The sequence below is a fragment of the Malania oleifera genome, chromosome 4 (assembly GCF_029873635.1).
Source record: "Malania oleifera isolate guangnan ecotype guangnan chromosome 4, ASM2987363v1, whole genome shotgun sequence".
NCBI classification, from domain to species: domain Eukaryota; kingdom Viridiplantae; phylum Streptophyta; class Magnoliopsida; order Santalales; family Ximeniaceae; genus Malania; species Malania oleifera.
Window position 1 is genome coordinate 25,195,465 of NC_080420.1, and position 27,349 is coordinate 25,222,813.

General features: G+C 34.7%; 1 protein-coding gene across 1 annotated transcript; it reads left to right on the forward strand.

Moving 5' to 3' along the window:
• Positions 1–244: 244 nt before the first annotated feature.
• LOC131153222 (GDT1-like protein 4) lies at positions 245–25,644 on the forward strand. The gene is made up of 13 exons (XM_058105389.1): positions 245–524; positions 630–698; positions 9,861–9,920; positions 10,026–10,073; positions 14,396–14,484; positions 14,582–14,618; positions 14,695–14,742; positions 16,505–16,573; positions 16,656–16,700; positions 16,802–16,863; positions 18,741–18,813; positions 18,910–19,000; positions 25,410–25,644. The coding sequence occupies exons 1-12, from the start codon at positions 504–506 to the stop codon at positions 18,979–18,981; spliced, it is 693 nt and encodes a 230-aa protein (XP_057961372.1). The 5' UTR covers positions 245–503; the 3' UTR covers positions 18,982–19,000; positions 25,410–25,644.
• Positions 25,645–27,349: the final 1,705 nt, after the last annotated feature.

Sequence of the window (27,349 nt, forward strand, 5' to 3'; positions counted from 1 at the left end):
CTTATTGGTGGTTAAAATTCTCATGTTATAAAAGAAAAAAAAAATATAAGTTGGATCGAGTTTAAACTAAGTTTCAAACCTGATTTCTCCTATTAAGTTTAATTCCAGTTTCATAAAAAAACGCAATATTCTGAATAATAACACAAATAATAAAAAATTATTTCAAAAATGCAGTCTGGGTTGACTCGGTAATTAAGCACAATTATTCTGGCATTAAATTTATGAAAATTAAAAAAAAAAATCTATTCTGGCGAGAAGCTCATTGTGCCCAAAGCCAATCAAAACTCTCCGCCTGGACCAAAAGACATCCAAACTAAAGCTCCTTTCTTCCCCCGCATGTCGCCTGTAGGCTCTAGCCTCTAATCGCTGCAAATAATATACAAATACCGACCCACCTTCCCTGACGGTCAACGAACGAATACAGCTTCTCCTTGGAGCTCGTTCGTCCCAGTTCTCGTCTCTCTGCACTCCACCAATTAGGATTTCTCTGCAACTGAGCAACCATGAGTTTCTCAGTTGCACAGGTGATTCGATTACTGCTTCACTTTTCTGAGCGTCTGAATCCCTGTCTTGTCCCATCTAATTTGGATTTTGTTTGGTTCATGACCCATTTTTGTTTTCTTTATTAGGGTTTTACCAAGTCCATCGCCATGACTGTAGTTTCGGAGATCGGCGACAAGACGTTCGTCGCTGCTGCGGTTAGTATATGATCTTCGTTAGATAATCTTGCTCGTGTTTTTTGTTTTGGTTATACAATGGTAATGTTTCTTGAATGTTGAAGGCGGTGTTTTTGATTATGCAATCAGTCTTGTATTCGTTTTGTTTTCTTGGTGATTGGAATGTAGTTTGTTGCTTACAACCACATCCGTTTCATAAGGGAAAAGTGAAAAATGGCTTTGGAACATGCGCGGATTTCAAAAAATTTCATTTAGCTTTTGGCTTCAAACTACTGTATTTTTTTTTTCTGATTAAAATATTTGCTTATTTTATGTCTGTTTTTTTTTTTAGTGCATTGTTCTTTTACATGAAAAAGTTGTTATTTAGTGCATGAAAGGTCATTGTTCGTTTTACACCATGTTGGTGAACATATGCTTTAGTTGGCCTATGGTATGGTTATTCAGATGGTAATCTTTGCTCCTGAAGGGAATAACTAGTGAGATGAAGTTTTATGCCAGTGGTTTTCATCACATGGATTTGTGAGACAATATTCTACCCAATTAGATTCTTTTATTCTCTTCACTGATAGAACTCCATGGGCCCATATGAGCAAGTATAAATTCTTCTTCAATAGTTTAAATATTCCTGTCTTGCCTGGCTTTCTATCGAAGTTGCTGTCTGCTAACTATCACTTATTATATAAATTGTCAAATCCCCCTCTCCTATTCTTTTTACCCATTGAAACATGTAAACTTGCAGGGGACTTGCTCTTGTCTTGTTGTTTTAAGCAGCATGGTCCCTTGAAGAAAACAAAATGTTTAGAGAACCATTGAGATTGAATCATCTTTGCAGATTAGGGGCAACATATCTGGTAGGAAACAATTCTTTTGCAATAGAATTTAGCTGAAAAAAATTATTTTAACGGGAAGAAGTTTAGCACTAAACAAAGTCTCAGTACCCAGATTTAATAGAGGATTAGCTCACCTGGACAGGCTTTTGCATTTATTGGGTTTAGGATGATAATTGCTTCTTTTATATTGGGACTATTTAGACATTTTATTTTGCATAACGTATTGAGTCATTGACATTAATAAAATAAATATTCACATAAATTAGCTTGGAATCTTCGTTCAACCAAGATTTTATATATATCTTGATTTCCCCTGCTTATAACCATATGGCTCTAGAAAATGTACATTGTTTGCAAAGGTAATTACCCCAAAATATGGTTGTTTTTGGAAACTATTAAAGCATGGATGGTTAGAGGAAGTTAGTATCTTCGGAAGAGAAATACATTATACTAGATTTTGAAGGGAAGAAACTTAATGGAGATCTGCAAGATATGTCAGGTGAGAAAAAACATAAAATTATGAAGAGAGATTCCAAAGATGTGCTAAGTATAGTGGAGGAGCCAATTGGTGAGAGGGCCAAATGGTGCTATGGTAGTAAGAGATGGGGAGATGTTACGAATGAGGATAGTGTATGGAGTAGTGATTTTGAATGCGAAGGGTTTACTTTTGGATCATATTCGGGATTTGTATGGATATTCCTCTTATTCTTCTACTGATCGCCTCGGGGATTTATCCTATGTGCTGCCTTCTACTTTAGAAGGCTTAGAGGGAATTAATATGTTTAATGATGAGGTTACTAAAGTTGAACATAAGGTTAAGGATGGAATTCTGCCTACTCCAGTCCAAGAAATCTCTAGGAAAGACAATGAAACTCAGTGTTTGTTGGATGAATTGGTTGTTAAGTTGTCTAATCAAGGAAGAAATGAAGTTAGGCTTGAGGGGGGAAAATCAAAGGTGAAGAAGGGTCGAATGGAACTAGTTAACTTTTTTGAAGTGTTAAGTGAACTATGATGGGAAGGGATTAAAGAGGGGATTTGTGGGCTGATAATAGCAATTTTTTTTTTTTGTTTTGCTTTTAATTGTTTTTGAGGTTATTTTGTTTGTTTTTTTTTTTTTTTTGAGGATTTAGTATCCTTGTTATGATTGTACAATCTCTTTCTTAATATATTTTCTTTTGTTATCATTTTTTTTTTCTTCATTACAACAATTGTCATTTTCGATGAAGCATAAACATAGGCTGAAGACATGGGTATATAATAGACACGTGGAAGCTGTAAATCGTAGAAAATTTTTGTTAGGATATTTTGATCTTTTATATACATTGTTGGCCCACAACCAAGCACCTTAAGCTTTTTGATCAGATGGTGATTTAACATGGTATTAGGGCTATGGTTGCTAGGAGGTGTTGGGTTCAATTCTCATTGCCTATGTTTATTATTTTTATTTTATTGTTAAAAAAATGTCATAGTCTTGTCATGGGTGTTATTTGTTATTTTTATTATTATATATGTTAGAATACCACTTTAACTAAAATCTTAAGTTGTTAGGTTGTGGGCCAACATTATATATCAAGATTTAACACTCCCCCGCACGTGTAGCCCAATAGCATGTGGAGAGATAAACACTCAATAAATAACACCGTTTATAGGGAATACAATAATTTTAAAACACCATAATAAACTCGATCAACGAGACTAGAACCTAGGATCTCTTGGTAACCTGCTCTAATACCATATTAGATTACCACTTTAACTAAAAACTTAAGCTAGGTTGTGGGTCAACAATGTATATCAAGCTGTAACAATATCTCCATGTGCAATTAGATGTTACATAAAGTGAGAATTAAACAAGATATTTGTCATTTTTGTTGAACCATTAGCATAGGGAGGGGATATGGTTTACTCCATAGACACATGGAAGCAGAAAATCCTGGGAAAGTTGGAGATGAAGCAGTATTAAATGGAAAAATTTATGACAATACATTAATTTATTTTGCATTCTATGTCACATTTGAGCTGAAAATTCAATAGTTGTGCATGTTCTAATGAGGGTGAGGATCTAGTTTAGGTGGACATGGGACTTGGTTTGAACTGGCCTTGAAAGATTGGTTTGGAGTGGTTCCAAGGCTTACTAGATTACATTCAAGTTCTAATATTTGGGAACGGATTTGGAGGTTTGGTTCTAAGTTCTTAGGCCAACCGACTCAAACTAACTCTATAAGCAAGCTTGCCAAGGCCAACTTTAGAACCGTCCATGATAAGTTGGCTCTAGTACCGACACAGTAGTCAACCTAAAGCTTTTTGAGTTTTAAGTTGCATGTTGATTTACTAAAAAGAATTAAAAAGGATTTCAAATGCTGGATGAAAAATGAGGAAAAAATTTTAAACCGCCAAAGGCAACTAAGGGTTTGTTTGGTATCGTTTCTGTTTTTGGTTTTCCATTTTCTTTTCTATAGAAACAGATTATGAAAATGCGCTTGTTTACGTTGCCCATTATCTATTTCTATTGACAATTTTCATCTATTTGCGAAAAAATTGAAAACCAGACTTTATGATTGTCATTTTTCAGTTGTTTTGGCAACCTATTGCCAGAATATTTTAGTATCCAAAACTAACTTTTTTGGATTAAATCATTCATTTTGCCCTTACTTTTTGATTGAAATTAAAATAAAATGATCATATGAATTTAAACTATAATTTAAATAAAAAATTCCCATAACATTTCAAAAAATAATAAAAAATAAAAACCATGTACAAAATATTTTTACTATATTTCAATTGTCATGTACAGTAAAATTGTTCTTGTAAAGTGAATTAGAAATATAATAATTAAGTAAAATAATTAAAATAATTTTTCTTTATTATAGTATTTTTAATGTATACTACTTTGTAGTTTTATTATTTTAATCATATTTTGTAATTATTATTTGATTTAGGGATAAAAATGAGTATTTTTTTAATCAAGTTAAAATTTGTTTTAGTTCTAGAAATATTAACCAAACAAGTTATTGAATTTTGGTTTTTAGTTTCTATTTTTTGATTTTCAGTTTTGGTTTCTACTTTCTAGTTTTTGTTTTCATAATTTTTGACAATGATGCCAAACGCGCCCTAAATTTTATGTGTTTTTTTAAACTAGACATTAATAGTCAGGAGCCTAGATTTAACTAAGAAAATTGAAATTTTTTATAATAAAAAAAATTTGAAAAGAGAATGAAAAAATGAAAAAATTACAAGTTCTTGGCAGGTTTGAACACTAATTCTTGATAGGTTCTTGTATGAATAGAACCTGGAACGCTGGCCTAAATTTACATGTTCTAGGGTAGAGCCAGAACCTATTGGTAACCAACAGGGTTGGTCCGGTTCTAGGTCTGCCTTTTCATAGATAGGTTCTAGCTTTCAAATTTGTGGAACCAGTCTTTAGATTCATGGTTTTAAATAGTGGTTGCCACCATTGCGTAATGGGTTTTTGGGGTTCTGATGCTGTTTCACATGGCTAAAGCAGGGGGGAGTAAAAATCATCACTGTAGCAGTTATGATTTGCTACCGTTTTGTAATGGCTGCTATGATTGCTACAGGACTGGTGCAGGCTTACAGCCACTGTAGGTCTGTTTGCAGCAAAAAAATTATAAATTTTATGATTATTATGTTGCAATTTTAGAGCTTAGATTATTCAATATAACTTGTTGGTCTAAATTTATTAGATTTTTATTATTTTAAATAATAAAATAATTGAAGTTGTTTAATGTGTTGTATGTTTTATGTGCCTAATAGATTAATGGAGTATGTCACATTGCAAGCTAATGTATTTTGTTTCACTAATTTATCTACCATGCTTATGATTGAAAAGTGAAATAAAACTATATACAATATGCCAATAGCACTTTAAAACCAATGTTGAATTTATTACCTTACTAAACAATGTTGATAAACTGAACAAAAGGATTTAAAGTACATTTAAAAAAATTCACCACCACTACCCCTCTTCCCACCATAAAACATTTGCTACTCCATGCTTGTTATCGCTACGGTATGCTGCCAGTAACTGCTGCATAAAACCATGCTTCACAGGGTAGGTTCTGCATTCCAGCCGTAACCTACCTAACCGACCCATACTAACACCTAAGTTCTATGATTGGCCTCGGAAATCCTAAGGGTCTGTTTGGTATCATTTTTGTTTTCAGTTTTTTGCTTCTGTTGCTTCACAGTGAAGAACAAAATTATAAAAATGCATATGTTTATGTTGTTAGTTTTCTGTTTCTATTGCTGGTTTTCAGCTGTTTGTCAAAAAATTGAAAATCAGATTTTATGGTTTTCAATTGTTTTGGCAACCTACAACAACAACAACAAAACCAAGCCTTAGTCCCACTAAGTGGGGTCGGCTATATGAATCCTTTTCCGCCAATTTATGCGATCATGGACCATTTCTTTTGATAGATTCAAAGACATTAAATCCTTACTCACTATCTCCTCCCAAGTTATTTTAGGTCTATCCCTACCCCTTCTACTGCCCCCCATAGTAACTAAGTCACTCTTCCTCACAGGTGCACTATAAGGCCTACGTTGCAAGTGTCCATACCATTTGAGTCGTCCTTCCCTTATCTTATCTTCTATAGGAGTTACACCTAACTTGCCACGAATATGTTTATTCCTTAATTTATCTTTTAATGTTATACCACTCATCCATCTAAGCATCCTCATCTCGGCAACTTTTACTTTTTGGATATTATGTTTCTTCGTCGCCCAACATTCTGATTATATAGCATAGCTGGTCTTATAGTTGTCCTATAAAACTTCCCTTTCAATTTTAAGGGTATTCTACGATCACATAGAACACTTGAAGAACTTCTCCATTTTACCCAACCTGATTTAACCCTATGCATTACATCATCTTCAATTTCTCCTTCAGCTTGCATAATAGATCCAAGGTATCGAAATCTACAAGTACTATTTATTTCTTCATCATCAAGTTTAACTTTGTCTCCAATATTCCTCCTATCATTACTAAAATTACATTTCATATATTCTGTTTTATTTCTACTTATCTTAAAGCCTCTAGATTCCAAAGCTTCTCTCCATAATTCTAACTCAGCCTCGACTCCATCCCTAGTTTCGTCAATTAATACAATATCATCTGCAAATAACATACACCATGGAACCTCCTTTTGAATACTCTTAGTCAATTGGTCCATCACTAAAGCAAAAAGATAAGGACTCAAAGCAGATCCTTGATGTACACCTATGGTAATTGGAAATTCTCTAGTTTCTCCATCTATAGTCTTTACACTAGTCATGACTCCATCGTACATATCCTTAATGACATCGGTATACCTACAACATACACCCTTTTTCTCTAAAACCTACCATAAAACTTCCCTAGGTATCCTATCATATGTTTTCTCAAGGTCAATAAATATCATATGCAAGTCCCTCTTCTTTTCCTTAAACTTTTCCATTAATCTTCTTAAAAGATAAATAGCTTCTGTGGTAGATCTCCCAGGCATAAAACCAAATTGATTTTCTGAGATCTTCGTTTCTAACCTTAATCTTTGTTCAACTACTCTTTCCCATAGTTTCATCGTATGACTCATAAGTTTAATTCCACGATAGTTATTACAATTTTGAATATCTCCTTTATTTTTGTATATAGATATTAAAGTGCTTTTCCTCCATTCATCTGGCATTTTCTTAGTTTTTACAATTGTATTAAATAAATTAGTTAACCATATAATTCCGTTATCACCCAAGCATTTCCAAACTTCAATTGGGATGTTATCTGGTCCCATAGCTTTCCCATTTTTCATCTTTTTTAGTGCAAACTTAACTTTGTTAACTCTAATTTTTCGAATAAATCTTATATTTTTAGTCTTTTCTTCATTTGACAATTCTAAATTTAAGCCTTCTATTTGGTTTTTATTAAACAACTTACTAAAGTAACTTCGCCATCTTTCTTTAATATCTTTGTCCTTAACCAAGACAATATCATCCTCACTTTTTATACATTTTACATTTCCTAAGTCCATGTTCTTCCTTTCTCTAGCTTTAGCAAGTTTAAAAATATCTCTTTCCCCTTCTTTGTACGTAATCTATCATACAAACTATTAAATGATCTATATTTAACTTCACTGACGGCCCTTTTTGCATCTTTTCTTGCCTCCTTATATTTTTCAAAGTTATCGTTGTTTCTACATTTTTGCCACGTTTTATACCAAATTCTTTTTGTCTTTATGATTTTTTGTATATCATTATCCCACCACCAACTTTCTTTGCTATTTGAGAATCTTCCCCTTGATTCGCCTAAAATCTCTTTTGCTATCTTTTTAATAGAGTTAGCTAATCGATTCCAAAGAGTATTTGAATCTATCCCATCCTCTAAGGTCCAATCCCCATCTTTGATCATTTTATCTTTAAATTTTATTATATTTTCTCCTTTTAGGTTCCACCATCTAGTTCTCCTACACTGGTTTATTTTATCCTTTTTCTTCCATTTTTTAATGCATATATCTAACACTAAGACTCTATGTTGTGTGGTTAGACTTTCACTTGGAATAACTTTACAATCCTTGCATGATACATGATCTACCCTCCTAGTTAAAAAAAATCTATTTGGCTTCTATTTTGTCCACTTTTAAAGGTTATTAAGTGTTCTTCTCTCTTCTTAAAGCAAGTATTCATTATACTAAAATCATATGACATAGCAAAGTCTAAGATCATCTCCCCAAACTCATTTTTGTCTCCATATCCATATCCTCTATGTATCCTTTCATAATTTTTATTATCTCTTCCAACGTGTCCATTCAGATCTCCTCCTATAAATATTTTCTCAGTCCCTGGTATGCCTTGTATAAGCACCAACTTGAGGAGCATAAGCACCAATGATATTTATTATCTCTTGTCCTAATACCATTTTGATTTTTATAATTCTATCCCTTACTCTAATTACATCCACAACGCTATTTTTTAAGTTTTTGTCTATAATAATGCCTACTCCATTCTTATGTTTTTCTTTTCCAATGTACCAAAGTTTAAAACCTGATTTATCGATTTCTCTAGCTTTCTCCCCCACTCACTTAGTTTCTTGAAGGCAAATTATATTAATTCTTCTTCTAATCATTGTATCCACAATTTCCATGCTTTTACCCGTAAGTGTCCCTATATTCCAAGTTTTGGCAACCTGCTGCTAGATATTTTAATACCCAAAAATAGTTTTTTTGATTAACTTATTCATTTTATACACTTTAAAATTAAAATCAAAATTAAATGATCATATAAATTTAAATATAATTAAAAGAAAAAGTATACACAAATTTCAAAAAATAATAATAATAATAAAGCCAATTGCAAAATACTTTCACTATTTTTTAATTGTCATGTCCAATAAATTTTTTTAATGTAAAGTAAAATTTGAAAGTAGAACAATTAAGTAAAATAATTATAATAAAATTTATTTTTATCATAGTAATTTTTTGAATGTGTATTATTTGTAATTTTATTATTTTAATCATATTTTTATAATTTTATTTGATTTGAAGATGAAAATGAACATTTTTTAATTAAAATTTTAATTTGTATTAGTTTTATAAATGTTAATCAAACAGGTTGCTGGTTTCTAGTTTTTAGTTTCTTTTTTTGATTTTTTGTTTCGTTTTTGGTTTTCATTTCTCTAATTTTTGATAGTGATACCAAATGGCCCCCAAGTATATCACCTCCTCTACTCTAAAGGAGTGTCAGAGAAGTGCCCAAAATTAAAATACTTAAAATTATGGTTATGTTTGAGGAATGTCAGTTATTTACCTGAGGATTGTCTAAGAACTATTGTCATATGATCTGTGCATGATATAAGTACAGTTCTTTTATAGAGGTCCCAGTGCTTTATAGGTCATTCCAGGAGCAAAGATTCATCCTCTTTTAACATTGTAGCAGTGCCACTTGACTACCCTTTTCTGATTAAAAAAGGCTAACACTATTTCATAGCTTCTTTTCTATACTTTGTGCCATCTGCTTATAGTCCATTTTTCTTATGGAAGAATTAAACATCATATAATTACGCATGTTTAATAGTTTTCTGCTTAAATTGGTGATAATATTAATGATGCCCCTAGTTTTTAATTTACAAATTTTATAAATATTAAGTAGCATCTAGTTTTTCAAAAATAAATATGGAAGTGGCTATATAGCTATGCAATTTCCTCTGAAATGAGAAAGATCCACTATTTGGATCATTTATAAGCTTTGCTAATGTGATTCCTTTTGTTTTGCTTCCATGATTAAAAAAACTGAAACAGACTCAATGTTCTTTACATAAATCATGTAAGTGTACTTTATTTGTGTTAATTTCATAATTATTTTTTTAAAGATCTTGGCAATGCGTCATCCAAGGAGGCTTGTCTTGTCAGGTTGCCTGGCTGCTTTGATTGTAAGTGCATTTATTGCCTTCTTTTGATTTATTTTTATTGGGTTTTATACTGTATCTGATCTCTGCTCTTTTGAGGCCTTCTAATTAGTCATTTCTTATTTCTAGGTGATGACCATTCTCTCTGTAGTTGTTGGTTGGGCTGCTCCAAATCTAGTATTCTCTCTCTCTCTCTACACACACACACACACGCACACGCACGCTCATGCACATGCACACGCTCATGCACATGCACTCACACATATTTTCTCTGTAGGCTTATAAAATTTCTGATGCTAATGAATTAGTGAATGAGTTGCATGCTGTTGTATACAAATGTTGTATGCAATTTTAGCTGCTTCATTGTATCAGTAAAATATGGTATGTTCAATTTGCTGCTTGAAATTTTTGTAGCAGTGGGTGTACTAGCTGTAATTAGCTGTGGTAATTATCATAATAGCAATAGCAAGAGAAGTGGATCTTGGTACTGATAATAGAGCTAGATCTTTTATTTGTCTTAGTTTCTTTTAGTTCCCTGAACATGTTCGGCTGAGACAGCTGCCTTGAGCTGTGTAGCCTTTTTATGGAGGGTAGCTGGGTGACAGATTTATCTACAAATTTGGGTCGTAGTAATAAAGAAACTCAGATCTGGCCTGCATGATTTCTCCATGAATGTGGCAGATGATACTCATAACAAATATTTGATAGGCGATAGAAATTCTTGTTATACAGTTCTCCTTGCTCTATTTTTAGCTTTGTGCTTGCCTTGAAAATGGATCTGTCATTAGATAAAATCAAATATATTCCCTAGTGAGAGAATTTTGTACATTTCATTTGAGCTGAAACAAAGAGTCATTTGAACTTCAAATATGACATGATGCAAGAAATTGTGAAAAGATGGTATGATAAATAAAAGGATATTGACCATAGACGGTTTATTGTTAAAAGTGTGACAACTGATGTTCTTGAATTGTTGTCAGGCACTTGATATCTTGGTCATTAAAGACTCATTGATGAAAGGGAGGAGGGGAAAACGATCTTATGCACTGGTTGTGGAGGGATTTGCCCTTCAATGGTTATTGGTTGTTTTAGAGAATTAGGCTTAGCTGAATTTAGTTGACCCCGACTGCATGTGAGAAATTGGGTCCTGGCTCAAAAGTTAACCCTTGCATAACATAGATATGAAGTGTGATATGCCATTTTTATTCACTTTTGAGATCTGCTGGTCTTTTATTATTATATATTTTGTATAATGAATCATGATTTCTACTTGATTGTTTCTCTTTGTTAAAACTCGATATACATTGTTGGCCCACAACCTAAAGCTTATGCTTTTAGGTAAAGTGGTAATCTAACATGGTATCTGAGCTAGTTACTAGGAGGACTGGGGTTCTAGTCTTGTTGCCCGCATTTATTTGTGTGAAGTTTAAAAAATTATTGTATTCTTTATAATGGGTGCATTTATCATGCATTTATCTCTCCACGTGCAGGGAAGTTTTAAAGCTTATACATTGTTGACTCACAACCTAATAGCTTAAGCTTTTAGGTAAAGTGGTAATCTAACACTCTTTATGCCTTTGCACGAAGATTCTCTTCCCCTGTTGTCTCTCTAGACTTCTCTCATTAGAAGATTCTCATTTCTTCCCCCTCCTCCAGGCCCTCTACACCAACCTCCCTCCATCCCCCCTCCCCCAAGGAAAATGAAAGGAGAGGTCAGTGTAGGAGGTAGCCATTTACCTGAAAGAACAATACTTCCTATTAAAGAGCCTTCATGAAGATGAGGGGACTAGGGTTTCTCACAGGCGACGACCTGGGGCTGAAGATAAGGTGTCTGGTCCTTGGTCTCTGACTATTGTATATGTGTAGATCTGGGCCATTTATCAGGTAATCTGGTCTCTTCAGGATTTGGCCTGGATTGGGCTCAAATATCAGCACAGTTGGCAGTTAATGAGGTCCACTGTGCTCCAGATAACTTAGAGTTAAATAGGCCTCCAATTCAGACCCCATTATCTGATCCGTGTCAAGGTACTCCAGCCTATTTTAGTAAGGGCTATCTGCAGCAGGCCCATTGTAATTCTCAGGCCCCTCAAGTTGGACCCAGTAGCATTCAGGCCCAAAGTTCAAGTTACATTTCAAATGGGCAGCCTATGAAGTCATTTCCTTCTCCGACACAGGCCCAAGTCCCACCTTCTGCTTCGCAGCTGGAGAAAGAGCAGGCAGTTATCTTCTCTTCATTGGAAAAATGGAAGAATAGTTCAATCTAGCTAGGCTGGAAGGACAAGAGATGGGGGAAGCTAGACTCAATTCTATTATTTCTAGGAGTATGGTTGATGTTGCTGCACCTTTCAGCGGTGTTTGGTTTGCAGCTTCTTTCAACATTCTTGGGAACTCCTTCCCATGTTTGTTTGGGCAATGGAATCTTACATGGTGGGTGTCTTGACATTCATTCTCACAAGACACAGGCATCCCATTCTCACCCTCTTCCATGAGTAATTTTCATGAGAATTCCATTTCCATGGGAATCCTACTTCTTGAACCCAATTGCCTCGCTATTTTGGTGGATTGGACAATAATGCCCTTATAATATAGTATTATTGCACTCTAATATTATATTTAAAATAAGAATTATTAGTAAAATGAAAGTAATAATATTATTGTGTTATAATAATGTAATGGTTAATATTTTGACAGCATATTGCCTTCCATTATTCGGTTAATTGATTATTAAGTGTTGAATTTTTGTAATTTCTGATTGTTGAAAATTTTAGGACATGGATTTAATTAATTATATATTTTTGTAGGTTTTTTATGTTGAAAATATAATTATTCTTTATATATTGGTTATATGCCTCTCAAGTGTATAAATTCATCTTCCTGAAATGTGATTCCCATGTTGAACTAAACATTGACTTGGGAATCAACCAAAATATTTCCACGAGGCAACCATCCCATTCCATTAATGAGATTCCTGGGATTTCATTCCATGGGAATGTATTTGATGCTGTGAACCAATTGCCCCCTTGGTGGGAGAGCAAATTCGTGTAGAGGAGAGAACTTCAAGTCAATCTACATGGTTGGTTGTTGAAAAAGGGGTTATTATAAAGTATTTGGAAGTTGGTGTGGACAAGATTAATAGGAAAAATGATGGTTTGGGGGGGGGGGGGGGGTTTATGCTTGTCGGGAGGCAGTTCATACTGGTGTGGAAATGGGGTAAACATTTGAAGAGAAGTGATAGCCCTTTGGCGCGCACTGCCAAAGTTATTAAAGAGAGATATAGAAGGAAATTTATGTATTGTGGAAGGTTAAATGTTAAGAAGGATGTAATAGTGAGAGGGCTAACACAAGGGTGCAGATGAAGAAATGGGGAGATCACTAATGATAGTGATGTTCTTAGTAGTTTGTTTGTGATAGGGGAATGCTTTTGGTTGAGATTTGGGGACAATATGGATATGGTTATGACTCTTCTATTTACTTGGGATTTATGTTATGTGCCTCCATTCCTGATGGAAGGGTTTTTTTTTGGGGGGGGCGGGGGTGGGGTGGGTCTCTATTTTTGAGGATGATGGATTGGTTAATAAGCAACAGTGTAGGGATGGAATTATGCTTACCCTTGTGCAGGAGATTTCTAGGAAGGACATCGATTTTTAGCAATTAATGGATAAGATGGGTTTACAATTGTCTAATCTTGGAGGAAACAAAGTGCAATTCAATGGTTGTTAAAGTAAGGTGATGAAGGGCCAAGGGAAGTGAATTGTGATGGAAAGAGCTTAAAGAGGGGTTTCCTTGGTTAATTTTTGTAGTTTTGCATTTCATTTTTTATGTTTTCTTTCCCTTTTTATTTTTATTTTTTATTTTCTTGGAGGACTTCCTGTCATTAGAATGCAATTTCTCTTTTCTTTATCTAATAAATCTTCTTTTATTACAAAAAAAGAAAAGTAGTCTTCGTGAATAGATTTGTGAGTGAAAGTTGATGAATGACTAATGTTTTGCCAACTTTGAACCAAGATCTATTAAATGGCATGGTCTATCAAATTCCACATTCAATTATTATTTAGGCTTTTAAGCTTTATTTTTTTCTCAAATATTTTGATAGAACTGAATTGGTGGTTAGGGTTATTATGAACCTAAGTAAATTTCTCCTCACTCAAATGAATGTAAATTGGGTCTATGGTTTGTTTTTATTTTATTTTTTCTTTTATTTAAAGAAGTAATTGATTATAGTGTTGTAATATAGAAGGCCTATGATAAACATTGTTCATGTGTGGAATGCCATTTACAACCATAACGTGTGTCTGTGTGCATGTGTTCTATTGATCTTGTGTGTGTCAATGCACCCTATTATCAGAATTAATGTATAAACAAACAATGAGGATAGCACGTGATCAATATCATCTAATTTTAATACAACTGTTTCAGAAACCGCTTTCATCTGTTTGTTTTGCTTTCCTTTTTAGCTTGCTAGAGAGTTTGTTCAATACATGCACTCTGATACATTGCAGATCTCTCATAAGTGGGCTCATCACATAACAACCATTTTATTCTTTGTATTTGGGTTCTGGTCTCTATGGGATGGGTTCAATGAAAAAGGGTAATATCCGTAGCTTGGAAACTAGTTCTCCCTACTATCGTCTCTCCATCAAATAATATTTTGATGTATTTGTGTCTAATTTGGTTTCATCGGACAGGGAGGCTGAGGAATTGGCTGAAGTTGAAGCTAAATTGGTCAGTATTTTTGACTTCAAACCTTATGCGATGAGTTCTCCAGTCTCTTTTGACTTCACCATTGTGTTATGATTAGGATGCTGATTGGAAGGCTAATACAGGATCAACAAAAGATGCTAGCAAGGTAATGTGAGAGTATTACAGGCTTTTGCTTGAATTATTCAATTCCCTTCCTGAGACATAGGGCATATATCTTTAGGCACTACTTTCCATCTACTTAAGCTATTAGAAATCATAGCCGCAAAACAGTGAAACAGTGTAATGCATGTCTGATTTAAGAATAATACCTGGTGATAATTACTTGCTTTTTATTTTATTTTATTTTTTGAGACCATCCCTAAAATTAAGGTTTCAAACTTTTCATTTATCTGTTTTTCTAGATAGAAAAATAATTTATTAAGAGATAAGAAAGAAGTACAAAATCTGGATAGCTAGGTACCCTCCAGAAAATAGGGAATAAAAAAATTATTATAAAGCTGTCCTCTTGAGTCTTTTGCAAACCAGTCAATGAAACACTGTAGAACATTCCTGGAGATAAAGCCCAAAGAGAAGCAAGAAAAATCATTTCATACAGTTACATGTAGGAAATCATTACTTTATTTTTGAGAATCTACCGCTGCTTTCCATAAAATGCAAAGAATAGCAAATTAGGCATATTGCCACATATTTTAGTGCTCTTGCCAAAACACAACTTCACTTTCAAACAATTACTCACAGCATGAGGAGATATCAATCTCTCCTAAAAAGTTACAAAGCTTACTGCAAAGCTATGTAGCAACCTGAAAATAAATAAACAAGTGCTTGCTACTGTTGATTTAGCTGTGGCATAGTAAATTTTGTGTGGAGTATGATGCTTTGAAAATGCTTCTTAGAGATTTTTGTAGAAAGTGATTTGACAATTTCTTTTTGTTTTTGATCTTTTTGCTTTAGCCTCGAGGGTGAGGTGAGGTGGGGTGGGGTGGCGTGGGGTGGGGTGAGGTGGGGGTTGTAGCTTTGGTGATTACATCTTAGCCCTGATGAAGTATAGGATGTGCTTATGTCTGTCAGCACCTTGTGGGTTCCTCCATTGGCCTGGTAGGATCAGATTGTTTTCACATGCCCATAAACCTAGCAGAATGTTCTATTATTATTATTAGTTCATAACTAGGTTATGCTCTTCATTTTTGGTCTTTGGTTATACTTCACATTTTCTAGAAGAATTTTTTTTAGACTTATTTTTATCCTTTTCTTTTTCTTTTTCCTTGTCCTTCAGGAGATCTATCTACTGTACAATATGCCATTATTCTGATTCAAACCTTTTAATGGATAAAAGGGATTTCCCCACTAATGTGGGTATCCTAGCTTATTACCAGTCCAGATTAATTCCACAGGTTACAGCAGTTTCCCTGTCCCACTACAGTCAGGCAACTATTGGGGTAGCGGATCCCTTATGGATAGCTGCATACGAATCATTGCTTTTGCAGGGTTTCAGTGAACTTGTGGTCTCTAGCCACTTATTGAGGCATGTCTTGGCACTAGGCTAACACTGTGGGGTTGACACCAAAATAAAGCATAAGAAAACTGTCAGATTAATCAATAGATTTTTCTTCTAGTTCACATAAAAGTTATATGCTTTATATTTCTTTCATATTGGCAGGAGAGGCTCCTTGGTGCTGAAGACTTATGAGCTTTCCTTTCTGAATCTTTAGTATTTCTGAAAAATCATTGAAATAATTAATCGAAGACAAATCTTTTTTTTAAGCCACTTAAAATGCATAGGCTTAATTATGTTGTCATTACCGTCGATTGATTATGTGCATTCAATCATCCAATTAAATAATTGGGTATTTGTTTCGGGATATGTCATGCGCAGCCATTTTGAAGATTATCATTTTGTGTTACTCCAGGATGATGATGAATTGAAAAAGCAGAGACAGCCAGTACTTGCACGGTTCTTCTCACCTATCTTTTTAAAGGTCATATTATAAACTATTTTAAGTAAAACTTTGCAATGGAAGGCATGGTTGTCTAACTAGGACCATCATACACATTTTGCAGGCCTTTTCTATTACCTTTTTCGGTGAATGGGGTGACAAAAGCCAGGTGAGTATTATCATAGGAAATCTATGTAGCTGCACATGGGTAATGATCATAATTGCTTTTTCTTCCTTGGTTTATTATAACAAACATAATTGTTCTTTCAGCTAGCTACCATTGGTTTAGCTGCAGATGAGAATCCATTCGGTGTTGTTCTAGGTGGAATCATGTGAGTTATGCCTATGTATCTGTTACATGTGTTGTTCCTGGAGGAATGATGTGGGTTTTTGTCTAATCATGGTTTTAAATAACGGCTGCAACCATTATGTAATGTCGTTACATAATGATTTTTTGGGTTCCCGATACCATTACACACCGCGCGATCAGTGGGAAGAAAAATCAAGGCTGTAGCGGCTGTTATGAACCATGACTGTTGCGCACCCAAATTTTTTTTTTTTTTTTACTTGTTTTTTCTCACTTTTCTTTTTTCCCACTTTCATAAGTCATTCTCAATAGAGAGGGGTGAAAAAGATTATGATGATGATGATAATGGTACAAAATTTGCTAAAATACTCACAAGAGATGCATTAATTAACAATTTGAAAAATACTAAAGTTCAGAAAATATTTTATTTTGATAATATTAGCAAGTTGATATTTATGCTCTATATTTGTCAACTTCAACCTTTTCTTTTCTAGTTATTTTATATTTGTATTATTTGTATGTCTTATGTGTCTAATAGATTAATGGACTGTATAATGTATATTGTTTTATAAATTAATTTATTCATACATAAGAATTTATCACACATAAGAATAATGAGAAAGTATAAATATATACACACGCGTATTTTTTTGTCAATGGTGGTTTAAAACAAATTTAAATTTCTTGCCCTTTCCAAACAACTTAGTTGAACTAAAGGTCCAAAACACACTAAAACTCTTGAATGTTAAAAGCTTAGAACGTGCAAATGCACTAATATGCACAAGGTTTTGTGTGCTTGAAAAAAATTCATGGCTGTTACACCTGTTTCCCATTATTTAACATCTGCTACTCCAACTTCCCATTAAACCCATTACTGTTATGTTACACTACCCACTACTGCAATTTAAAACCATGTGCTTACTTGGGCTTCATATGCCTAATTTTTGGAGCTGACATTTCGTATGTTCTTTCTTTTGACAATTGACCCCATCCATAGCTGCTTTACCTAATGTGAAAAGTATTATTACCTTTATCAATTAAGGTGAAGAAAAATGAATGAAAATTCATATTCATGTTTGACATCAATGAACATGCATATATGCAGACACAATGCATGTATGAATGTGAATATGCTTGTCTTTGTAAATGTTTATTTTAATAGGTTTAAGCATTTAAACAACCCTGTGGTTCAGCCAGTTTATTCCTTAAACCCTTCATTAATTTTTTCTACTCAAGCATCTAGCATGACAAAATACACCTGTAGTTTTATGTAAAGGGGGTTGAGGCTCCTCTCCTGTATGATTATAGGGATTTCCTGGGTGGTAATGGAGCTTGAGGGGTAATTCCAAATATTCATGCCATTCTATTGGGGTTGTTTGGAGTCGTTAATCTCTTTTTATGTGTATATTACATTATTACCTTTCATAAATTAACTCTGTTGTGAAGTCGATGTCTAAGTCGGCAAAGTTGTCCAATATTAACTTTCCGTGTTCATATTTTTCTGATCTTTGTGATAGAACAGCCAATCCAAGTGAACTTTGGTTTGGGCCTTCCTCTCTTGTATAAGTGAGTGCTTCTAAATGATTATAGGGTGCTTCATGACATTAAATCTTTTGGTGTGTCTCAAGGTTGTGTCCAATAGAAGATATGGAGTATCTGAAGCCCTGAACATTAGAGAAATCTTTATCAGTGCTTCCTTATTTCCATTCGACAACGCTGCATGATTAGTTGACTAGTTAGGAGGGTGGTTAATTATGTCTGTTAGCGACTCCCCACTGGGTTTCATGATATTGTTTGTTTTTTATGATACTGCCCTTTTATCTGTTATCATGATGCTGATGCCTTGAGCTTTATTTATTATGTTTCCTAGTATGATTATTATTTCTTTTTCTTTTCCGCTAGAGGACAAGCATTGTGTACTTCCGCTGCTGTTGTGGGAGGAAAGAGCTTTGCATCACAGATATCTGAGAAAATAGTAACTAACTGAACCTACATTGCTTTTTGCAAAAGTTTCTTTGTTATTAAAAAAGATGGTTATGTCATCTTTTGTGATATTTTCATTTGTATGCAGGTTGCGCTCTCTGGTGGAGTTCTTTTCATTGTTTTTGGAATTCAATCCTTTCTTTCAACAGTTGATTCATGATGGCTACTAACCTGCTAAGGTAGAGCATTTACCTTCAATAGTTTCCCATATCACATTGGTGGGAACATACTTATATGATGGGCGTGTTAGTTTACAACAAACAGATACTCATTTAGAGCATAAATAAGAATAGCTTTTGAGAGGATATCATACATGATTTTAAAACCAAGAACAACAACCAATCTGGCAAAGCTGCTAGGTTGGTTGAACCAACTCAAACCTGAACTGGTAATATGAATTTAACATGTACATGTGTATATGTATTGCCTAATATTAAATAATAGTGAGAGAGGGTTGCATTCAATTAAAGTTTATGTAAGGGAAAAAGATTTTCAAGATTTGATAATTTTAAACTAGAGTTTGATTCGATTAAAAATTTATTTGAGAATAAAAGAGTTCAATTGATTAGTTCATATATGCCTTATGTATGTGTGTATACATCTGTATATTGCATGTTCAAAGGTGTTGTGCAAATTGAATGCGCAGCGGAAAAAACCGAATTAGATCATGCAATGCAGTAGCCAACAATGAATAATAAGGAAACACAATCACACAGATAATAAGGAAATAAGTAATCACATGACACAAGAATTTACGTGGTTCGGCAATGTACCTACGTCCACGAGAGCAAGCAACTGATTTTCACTATCAATTTCATACCAGGGTTACAATATTGTTTATATGCTAACCCTACACGTACAAAGGACTTAGTAAGTTCCTAAAATACCCTTGTATCAATCCCCGGAGGTTATGCCTTCGAATCCCCAACCTACTGATCTTCCCAATTTAAAATTCGAAAAATGCGCTGAACAAAACTGTCAACGGTTTCCTACTGAAACTGAATCCGTCGACGATTATAGACAAACCTTTGATGGTTTCTTCTCGAGGTTAATTTGTCAATGTAACCATTGACTGTTTCTTCCTATAGTTCAGCTTCCTTGTTTTCTTCACCATGCTTTCCCTGTGCATGCGTTCTACTCAATATGAGCCACATACTCCAACAATCTCCACCTTGATTAATATTCACCCCTTAGGAGAAATACGAAAGCATAACCCGCAGCTCCACCTAGGATAGTAGGTTGAGACGCCTCCCATCTTGCAACTGGAGACGTTGATCAAGTCCAAGCAATGCTTGAACTTGTCCGTTGTAACATACTTTGTCAACATATCTGCTGCATTCTCATACGTGTGCACTTTCTCAAGTAGTTCACAAGAAGCAACCAATTCCCTGATCCTATGAAACTGCACATCTATGTGCTTGGTCCTTGCACGATTCAACTAGTTCTTCGCCGAATAGATGAAACTCCGACTATCACAATGCAGCTGAACTCCACATTGCTGAATACCCAGCTTCTTGACCAATCCTGTAAGCTACAACGTATCCTTGGCAGCTTTGGCCACTGCCATATATTTCGATTCACTAGTAGATAATGCAACAAGTGATTGCACCATGGACCTCCACCAAATAGGTCCTCCCACAAGGGTCAATACATATCCTGTGGTAGACCTTTTGTCATTCAAGTTCCCTGCATAGTCTGCATCCATATTTCCTACCATTGAAGGATCACCCTGGTGTTTGCTGAACATAATACCATAGTCAGTAGTACCTCTCAAGTATCTGAAGATCCACTTGACTGCATCCCAATGCCTTCAATCCGGATTCGAAAAAAACTTGCTCATCACATTGACAGCTTGTGCCAGGTCCGGTCTTGTACAAACCATAGCATACATCAAACACCCCACTGCGCTAGCATATGAGACCTTTGACATGTCACGAACGTCATCGTCTGTCTTTGGGTACCGAGCGGTAGACAACCTAAAATGATTTGCCAACAGTGTATTCACCGATTTTGCATTGTCCATGCTAAACCTCTCCAACACCTTCTTGACGTAGCTCCTCTGAGATAACCACAATCTCCTTGCAGCTCTGTTCCTGCGAATCTCCATCCCAAGAATCTTCTTGGCCGCATCCAAATCATACATGTCTAACTCTTTGCTCAACAGAGTTTTCAACTGATTAACATTAGTTATACTTTTCGTAGCAATTAACATGCCATCCACATAAAGCAAGAGAAAAATAGGTGAACTATCATCAAGACTCTTCACATATACGCAACAATCATACTCACACCTCCTATTAGTAATGAGTGCATAAGAGACTAGATCATCAAATCCATATCTGGGTGGTGGTCTGATAGTGCGTCTGGGCCTGTCTATAGCTATACTGCATTTCTGTTAGTCTCTTGAGTTAGAACTCCCTGCGTTATGCACATTGTCATCTCCACCTTGAGTCTCTAGCTCCACCTGCACCACATGCTCATTGCTGCTGCAGTTTTCTGACACTTGTTTCTCTTCTTCTTCTTTTTCCTGAGTATGCTGCAACATGATTTTCTCATCGAAAACTACATCTCTACTGATCACTACCTTGTATGCTTTTGGATCCTACAACTTGAATCCTTTCACCCCTTTCTCATACCCCAGAAAGATGCGCTGTCTAGACTTTGCATCAAGTTTTGATCTCTTCTTACTAGAAACGTGCACATAGGTTGGACATTCAAATACTCTCAAACCAGAGTAGTCTATTGTGCTGCTTGTCCACACCTCTGCAACTTTCCCATCTAGTGTTGCCCTTGGTGATCTGTTAATCAAGAAATACGCCATATTTACTGCTCCTGCTCAGAAGTTCTTTGCAAACCCTGCATTCAACTTGAGACATCGAACTCTTTCAGTTATAGTTCGGTTCACCCTTTCCGCCACATCATTCTGTTGTGGTGTCTTGTACACTGTGAAATGTCTCTTAATGCCATGCTACTCGCACAACTTCTTGAACCTCGAATCAGTGTACTCAATACCATTATCTGACCTGAGCATTTGATCTTTTTTCCGGTCTGGTTTTCCACTTACAATTTTCCATAATTTGAACTTGGTGTACGTTTCTGACTTGTGCCACATGAAGTACACCCAGATCTTTCATGAGTAATTATCAATGAAACTCACGAAGTACATATGTCCTCCCCGTGATGCTACCGTTACTGGCTCCCAAACATCTGAATGAATGTAGTCAAGAATTCCCTCCATCTTGTGTGTGGCTGTCATGAACTGTACCCTATTATGTTTCCCGCTTGCATTATTTGACCCTCTTCAAAAGATTTTTCTTATGAAGCTCCATCATCCCATGCTCACCCATATGCCCTAATCGCAAATGCCACAAAACAGTACTATCTGACTCAGACTCTGCAGCTGCAACTCCACCTACAATTGTGGTACTTAACAGTGTGGATATTCCCTGATAACTTCTTCCCCTTCATCATTGTCAGAACATCCTTACTTACCTTCATTACCCCACTTGCAGACTTGTAACTAAACTCGTTACACTCTAAAATGCTCAATGAAATCAAATTCTTCCTTAACTCCGGTATATGCCTGACATCACACAACGTCGTCACAACACCATCAAATATTTTGATTCTGATATTCCCTATTCCGACAAATTTTCTTGAAACATCATTTCCCATCATAACAAAACCAAAATTTACCAACTTGTAAGTGGTGAACCATTCTTTGTTTGGTACCATGTGATAGGAGCACGCCAAATGTAAGATCCAAGAGTTCGTGAGACAATCTGTACCCGATGAAATCAAAAGCATATCACCATCACTGTTCTCCGAGTCTCCTTTCACTACATTTGCCGATTTAGATGACCCTTCTTTATTTTCTGCATTCCACTTCTTCTTATCTGGACAGTTCGATTTTATGTGCCTCTTTTTCCCACACTTAAAACACTGTATGTCCTTCCTTTTCTTGGAATTGGAATAAGCCTTATTGTTACTCGGTCCACTCTGGAACTTGTTTCTCCTACGATCTTGGTTACCTTTCGCCACAAGCCCTTCACCTTGAGATTTCTCATTGGTGGCTTTCTTCCTTTGATGAAAACCCAACAAAGCACTCGTGATATCCTCCAACTCCAGAGTTTCCTTTTCCATGTAAGAGTTGTAACCAGATTTTCATACGTAAGAGACGTAGGTAGATAATTCAGCAGCATCAACGCCTTGTCTTCATCCTTGAACTTCACATCAACTTGCTTCAGATCACTGATGATCTAATTGAATACGTTGATGTGTTGATTCAGATCCGAACCCTTTGCCATCTTAAGCCCATACAGTTTCTGCTTAAGATACAACTTGTTTGTCAATGACTTGGACATATACCGGTTTCTCAATTTCAACCAAACTGTTGCCGGCGATTTCTCATCCATGACGTGATACATCACGTCATCAGCCAAACAAAGCCTGATAGTTGCCTCAGCTTTCACTTCTAATTCCTTCCAACTCATGTCGTCCATGCCTCCCGGTTGCCTTTCGTATAATGCCTTCACCATACCTTGCTGCACCAACAAGTCCTTAACCCTCCCCTGCCATAGTCTGAAATTTCCCGATCTGTCGAACTTGACAATATCGAACTTTGCAGAAGAAATCCCAGCCATTGTAACCTATAGCTCTAATACCAATTTGTTATGCAAATTGAATGCGCAGCGGAAAAAATCGAATTGGATTGTGCAATGCAGCAACCAACAATGAATAATACGGAAACACAATCACACAAAGATAATAAGGAAAGCAAATAGTCACATGACACGAGAATTTATATGGTTCGGCAATGTGCCTACGACCACGGGAGCAAGCGGTTGATTTTCACTATCAATTTCAAACTAGGGTTATAATATTGTTTATATGCTAACCCTACACGTACAAAGGACTTAGGAAGTTCCTAAAATACCCTGTAACAATCTCCAGAGGTTATGCCTCCGAATTCCCTACCTACTGATCTTCCCAATTCAAAATTCAAAAACTACGCCAAAATAGTTTCCTATTGAAATTGAATCCGTTGACAGTTTTAGACAAACCGTCGACAGTTTCTTCTCGAGGTTAAATCGTTGATGTAACTGTCGACTATTTCTTCGCTCAACTTCTTTGTTTTCTTCACCATGCTTTCCATGTGCATGCGTTCCACTCAATATGAGCCACATATTCCAGCAAAAGGTGACACAAATAACTTGTCTAGTTGTTTGTATCTTTTGTTCTACTTGTATGTTACGTGCATGGCGTGTGATTGCAAGTAGATGATAATATGATACTGTAAAATATTTTTTTAATTTTTTAATAGTTCTTGATGAAGTTTGGACATATCTCTTAAAATAAATAATAATATATTGTTAAAATTATGTCTATAAATATTAAAATATGTGTCCAAAGTTATTTATAGAAATTTATTTTTTTGTTTAAAACTACGATCAAATATAAACATGAATTATTATGATGGCGAATGCGCGTAGAGACACAACTGACCTTAAAAATACAAGATACGATACAACATGAATGCTCTAATTAAATTATGAAAAATATGAAAAATTCTAGTAGTTATATGACATTATATACATAAAAAATCTAGTAGTGCATACACAATTTTCGTTCCTTTTTTATTTTGTACATGCATGAGTTCTTTTAATGAAATATCAATAAATTTGTTATGATTTCAAAATTTTAATTTGCTATATAATATCTTTGTAACTGTTAATTTTTGTTTACTTAATATTCAATTAATGTGCTTTTTAAATTTAAATGAATTTAAATTTCATAATTTGGAGGATAGTTTTAGGTTTATAATTTTATTTATAAAATCTATTTGGTTATTATTTATCTAAATGATGTGAGATGCTTCACAATATCTTTGAAGATGTTAGATAAATTTATCTATTTTATTTTGGGACATACTTTTTGCTTAACATTTATAATGCCATTATATTTATTTATTTTTTTAATCAAATTGATTTTTTAAGATTGAAATGTTAACGTATTTTTAAAAGTAATTTAATGCAATTTTTATTGACTTAGTTTCCTTTAGGAATATATTGTCGCACTTTTAAAAGATTATATTTTTATCTACAAAATTATTATGCAGATGTTTGTGTGTGTGTGTGTGTGTGTTTGTCTTCCTTTAGGTTCAATCATTAATTAATCTAAAATGACTAGCAATTTTTTTTTTTCTAATGTTGGTTAAATTTTTTTTTAGAAGAGATTTTGGGGACAAAAAAGAGAGTAAAATAAAGAGATCTGTTTTTTTTTTTTAATCATTCTCTTAATATAAAATATTTTTTTTTCTAATTTGATTAAACATTAAGAACAATCAAATATAAAAAAGTGAACATGAACAAGAGTGAATTCTCTTACCTTACCTTATGTTTGGGGAGCTTTTTGGATTTGTGTAGATTTAGATAAAATATAGTTCAAAATTGTATAGTGTTTTTTTGAAATCTACATAAATTCAAAAATTTGAATCGCGAAATTCATACTATCAAACACTATTTTAATGTTTTTCAAGTATCAAAAGGAACTTACTGATTTTGCCTTTTGCCTATTTGCTTTCTGCAGTGAACAAAGCTGGTTTGGCATTTTGAAGAGCAGATGCAATTTGGCATGGCTAGAGTGAGACTGTCATTCTTGAAGCCGAAGCAGTATAATAGTTTCACTGAGCCTAAGTACTGGCGAGATTGATGTTATATTTTTTAATTTGGTGGTTAATGAATTGTTGCATTTGCTTGTTTCTTGACGTGCTAAAAGCTGTAAACTTCTGCTGGATAAATGTATTTTGATATGTGTTGGAGTATTCTGGGGGTAGGAACTAATTCACTTTTTTTTTTTTTAGTTCTTTAATCTTCTATTGGAGTTTTCATTTTATTTATTTTTATAGAAAATTGGTTTTTGTTTTGACTCAAAAGCTCATTGAAGGCACGGTAATCTGGTTCCAGCAAATAGAGTTGCAGCAGGAAAGATTAATGCTATTGCCTATGCTCGCTCACTCACAGTTTCATAAGGCAGGTGGGCGTCATTCTGTTTTGTCATGTAGGCCCATAACGCCCCAAGTTCGTGACACTTGAAACACTTTACAATAAGAAAAGGTTGCCCCAATATTTAAAGCTGTCAATAAAAGCTGTCTTATGTCTTGCCAGGTCGCTGGACAAAACTAGCTTAAATGGTGGAATTGCTGGTGTTGGAACTGAAAAAGACAGTTTAAATAGGATGTATGATTGCAGTATTGAGAGGTTAATTGTTGACATCAATAGCTGAAGTGAACCCTATCTACATCAATTCAATGTGCGTGTACAGCTTTCAATTTCCATTCATGCAATAAGTTTGACTGTGAGAGGCGTCACCCTTTTTAGAGAATAATTGCAATGAAGAAGATGGTTTGGGAAATCTAGCCTCTTTGTTTGGGATTATAGAAAAGTTAAGATTTTGCCAAGAGCAGCAATCTATGAGAAGAAGCTTACCTTGGTGGAACCATGAACTGTTAGAATAATCTAAAATGGAAGGGATGTTTGGTCACCATTTGAACTTTGTAATGCAAAGTGATGATAAAAGAACTAAAGAACTTTGTTTGAGCAACACCACTAATCAACTATGTTTGTATTTGCCAAATGATATTTGTTGTTTGAGATGTTTCCATCCACTAGAATTGACGATGTAATTGCTCCAATTTATTTGTCAAAGAGGAAGGGATGAGGAACAAAGACGTGAAGTAGGAGGGTAGAATAGCCAAGCTGCTTTTTAACAAGGTCAATCAACCTCCCTTAAAAGAGGCATATTGCTTTCCACAAAGCTAGCTGTTTTCAAACACTTTAGTTATTAGGTCCCATATGGCTTTGAAGGTAATCTTTCTTCCCAAAGGTAGACCTAGGTAAGAAGTGGGAAGAGAATTTGTGTTGTTGGAGTGATTTTGCTAGAACATCTCGAACCTCTTCTAAGAACAAGCTTGCTTTTCCAGGGGTTAACTTTTTTGAAGGATGCTTGCCTCATTACATTGAAAAAATTACCTTGATTTCTTGTTTGAGTCCTTATAAAGAATGAATTTATTGTTTGCATATAGAAACAGGATCGGCTCTTCACAATACGGGGCCCTAGGCGAATGATTTAATTAGGGATCATTAATATTTTGTTTATTTTTTATTTTTATTTAAAATTAATTTTACCAAACACGATGATTTAATTAGGAGTCTTTAGTATTTTATTTTATTTTTATTTTTATTTAAAATTAATTTCACCAAACAAAATTCCATAAATAAGATTAACATTATTATATTAAAAAAAAAAAATTTAGGGGCCCCAAAATTTTTGGGCCCCTAGGCAAGCACCTCATTTGCCCAAATGAAGAGCCGGCCTTGCATCAAAGGGGACGAGACTTAAATCCATAACCCATAATCACCAATGATGGAAACTCAACTCTACACTTGAAATTTTCAAGCTCTTAAGTTCAATGAGCAAAGTACATCATATGTAGTGACTGGAAGCACTAAAATGTATATGTGTCACAT

Excerpts from the sequence above, each read along its gene's own strand:
- LOC131153222 (XM_058105389.1), top strand. The coding sequence starts at position 504 with ATGAGTTTCTCAGTTGCACAG. Across the intron at positions 525-629 it reads TGAGTTTCTCAGTTGCACAG|GGTTTTACCAAGTCCATCGC; the intron begins GTGATTCGATTA and ends TTTCTTTATTAG. Across the intron at positions 14,485-14,581 it reads GATGGGTTCAATGAAAAAGG|GGAGGCTGAGGAATTGGCTG; the intron begins GTAATATCCGTA and ends TTCATCGGACAG.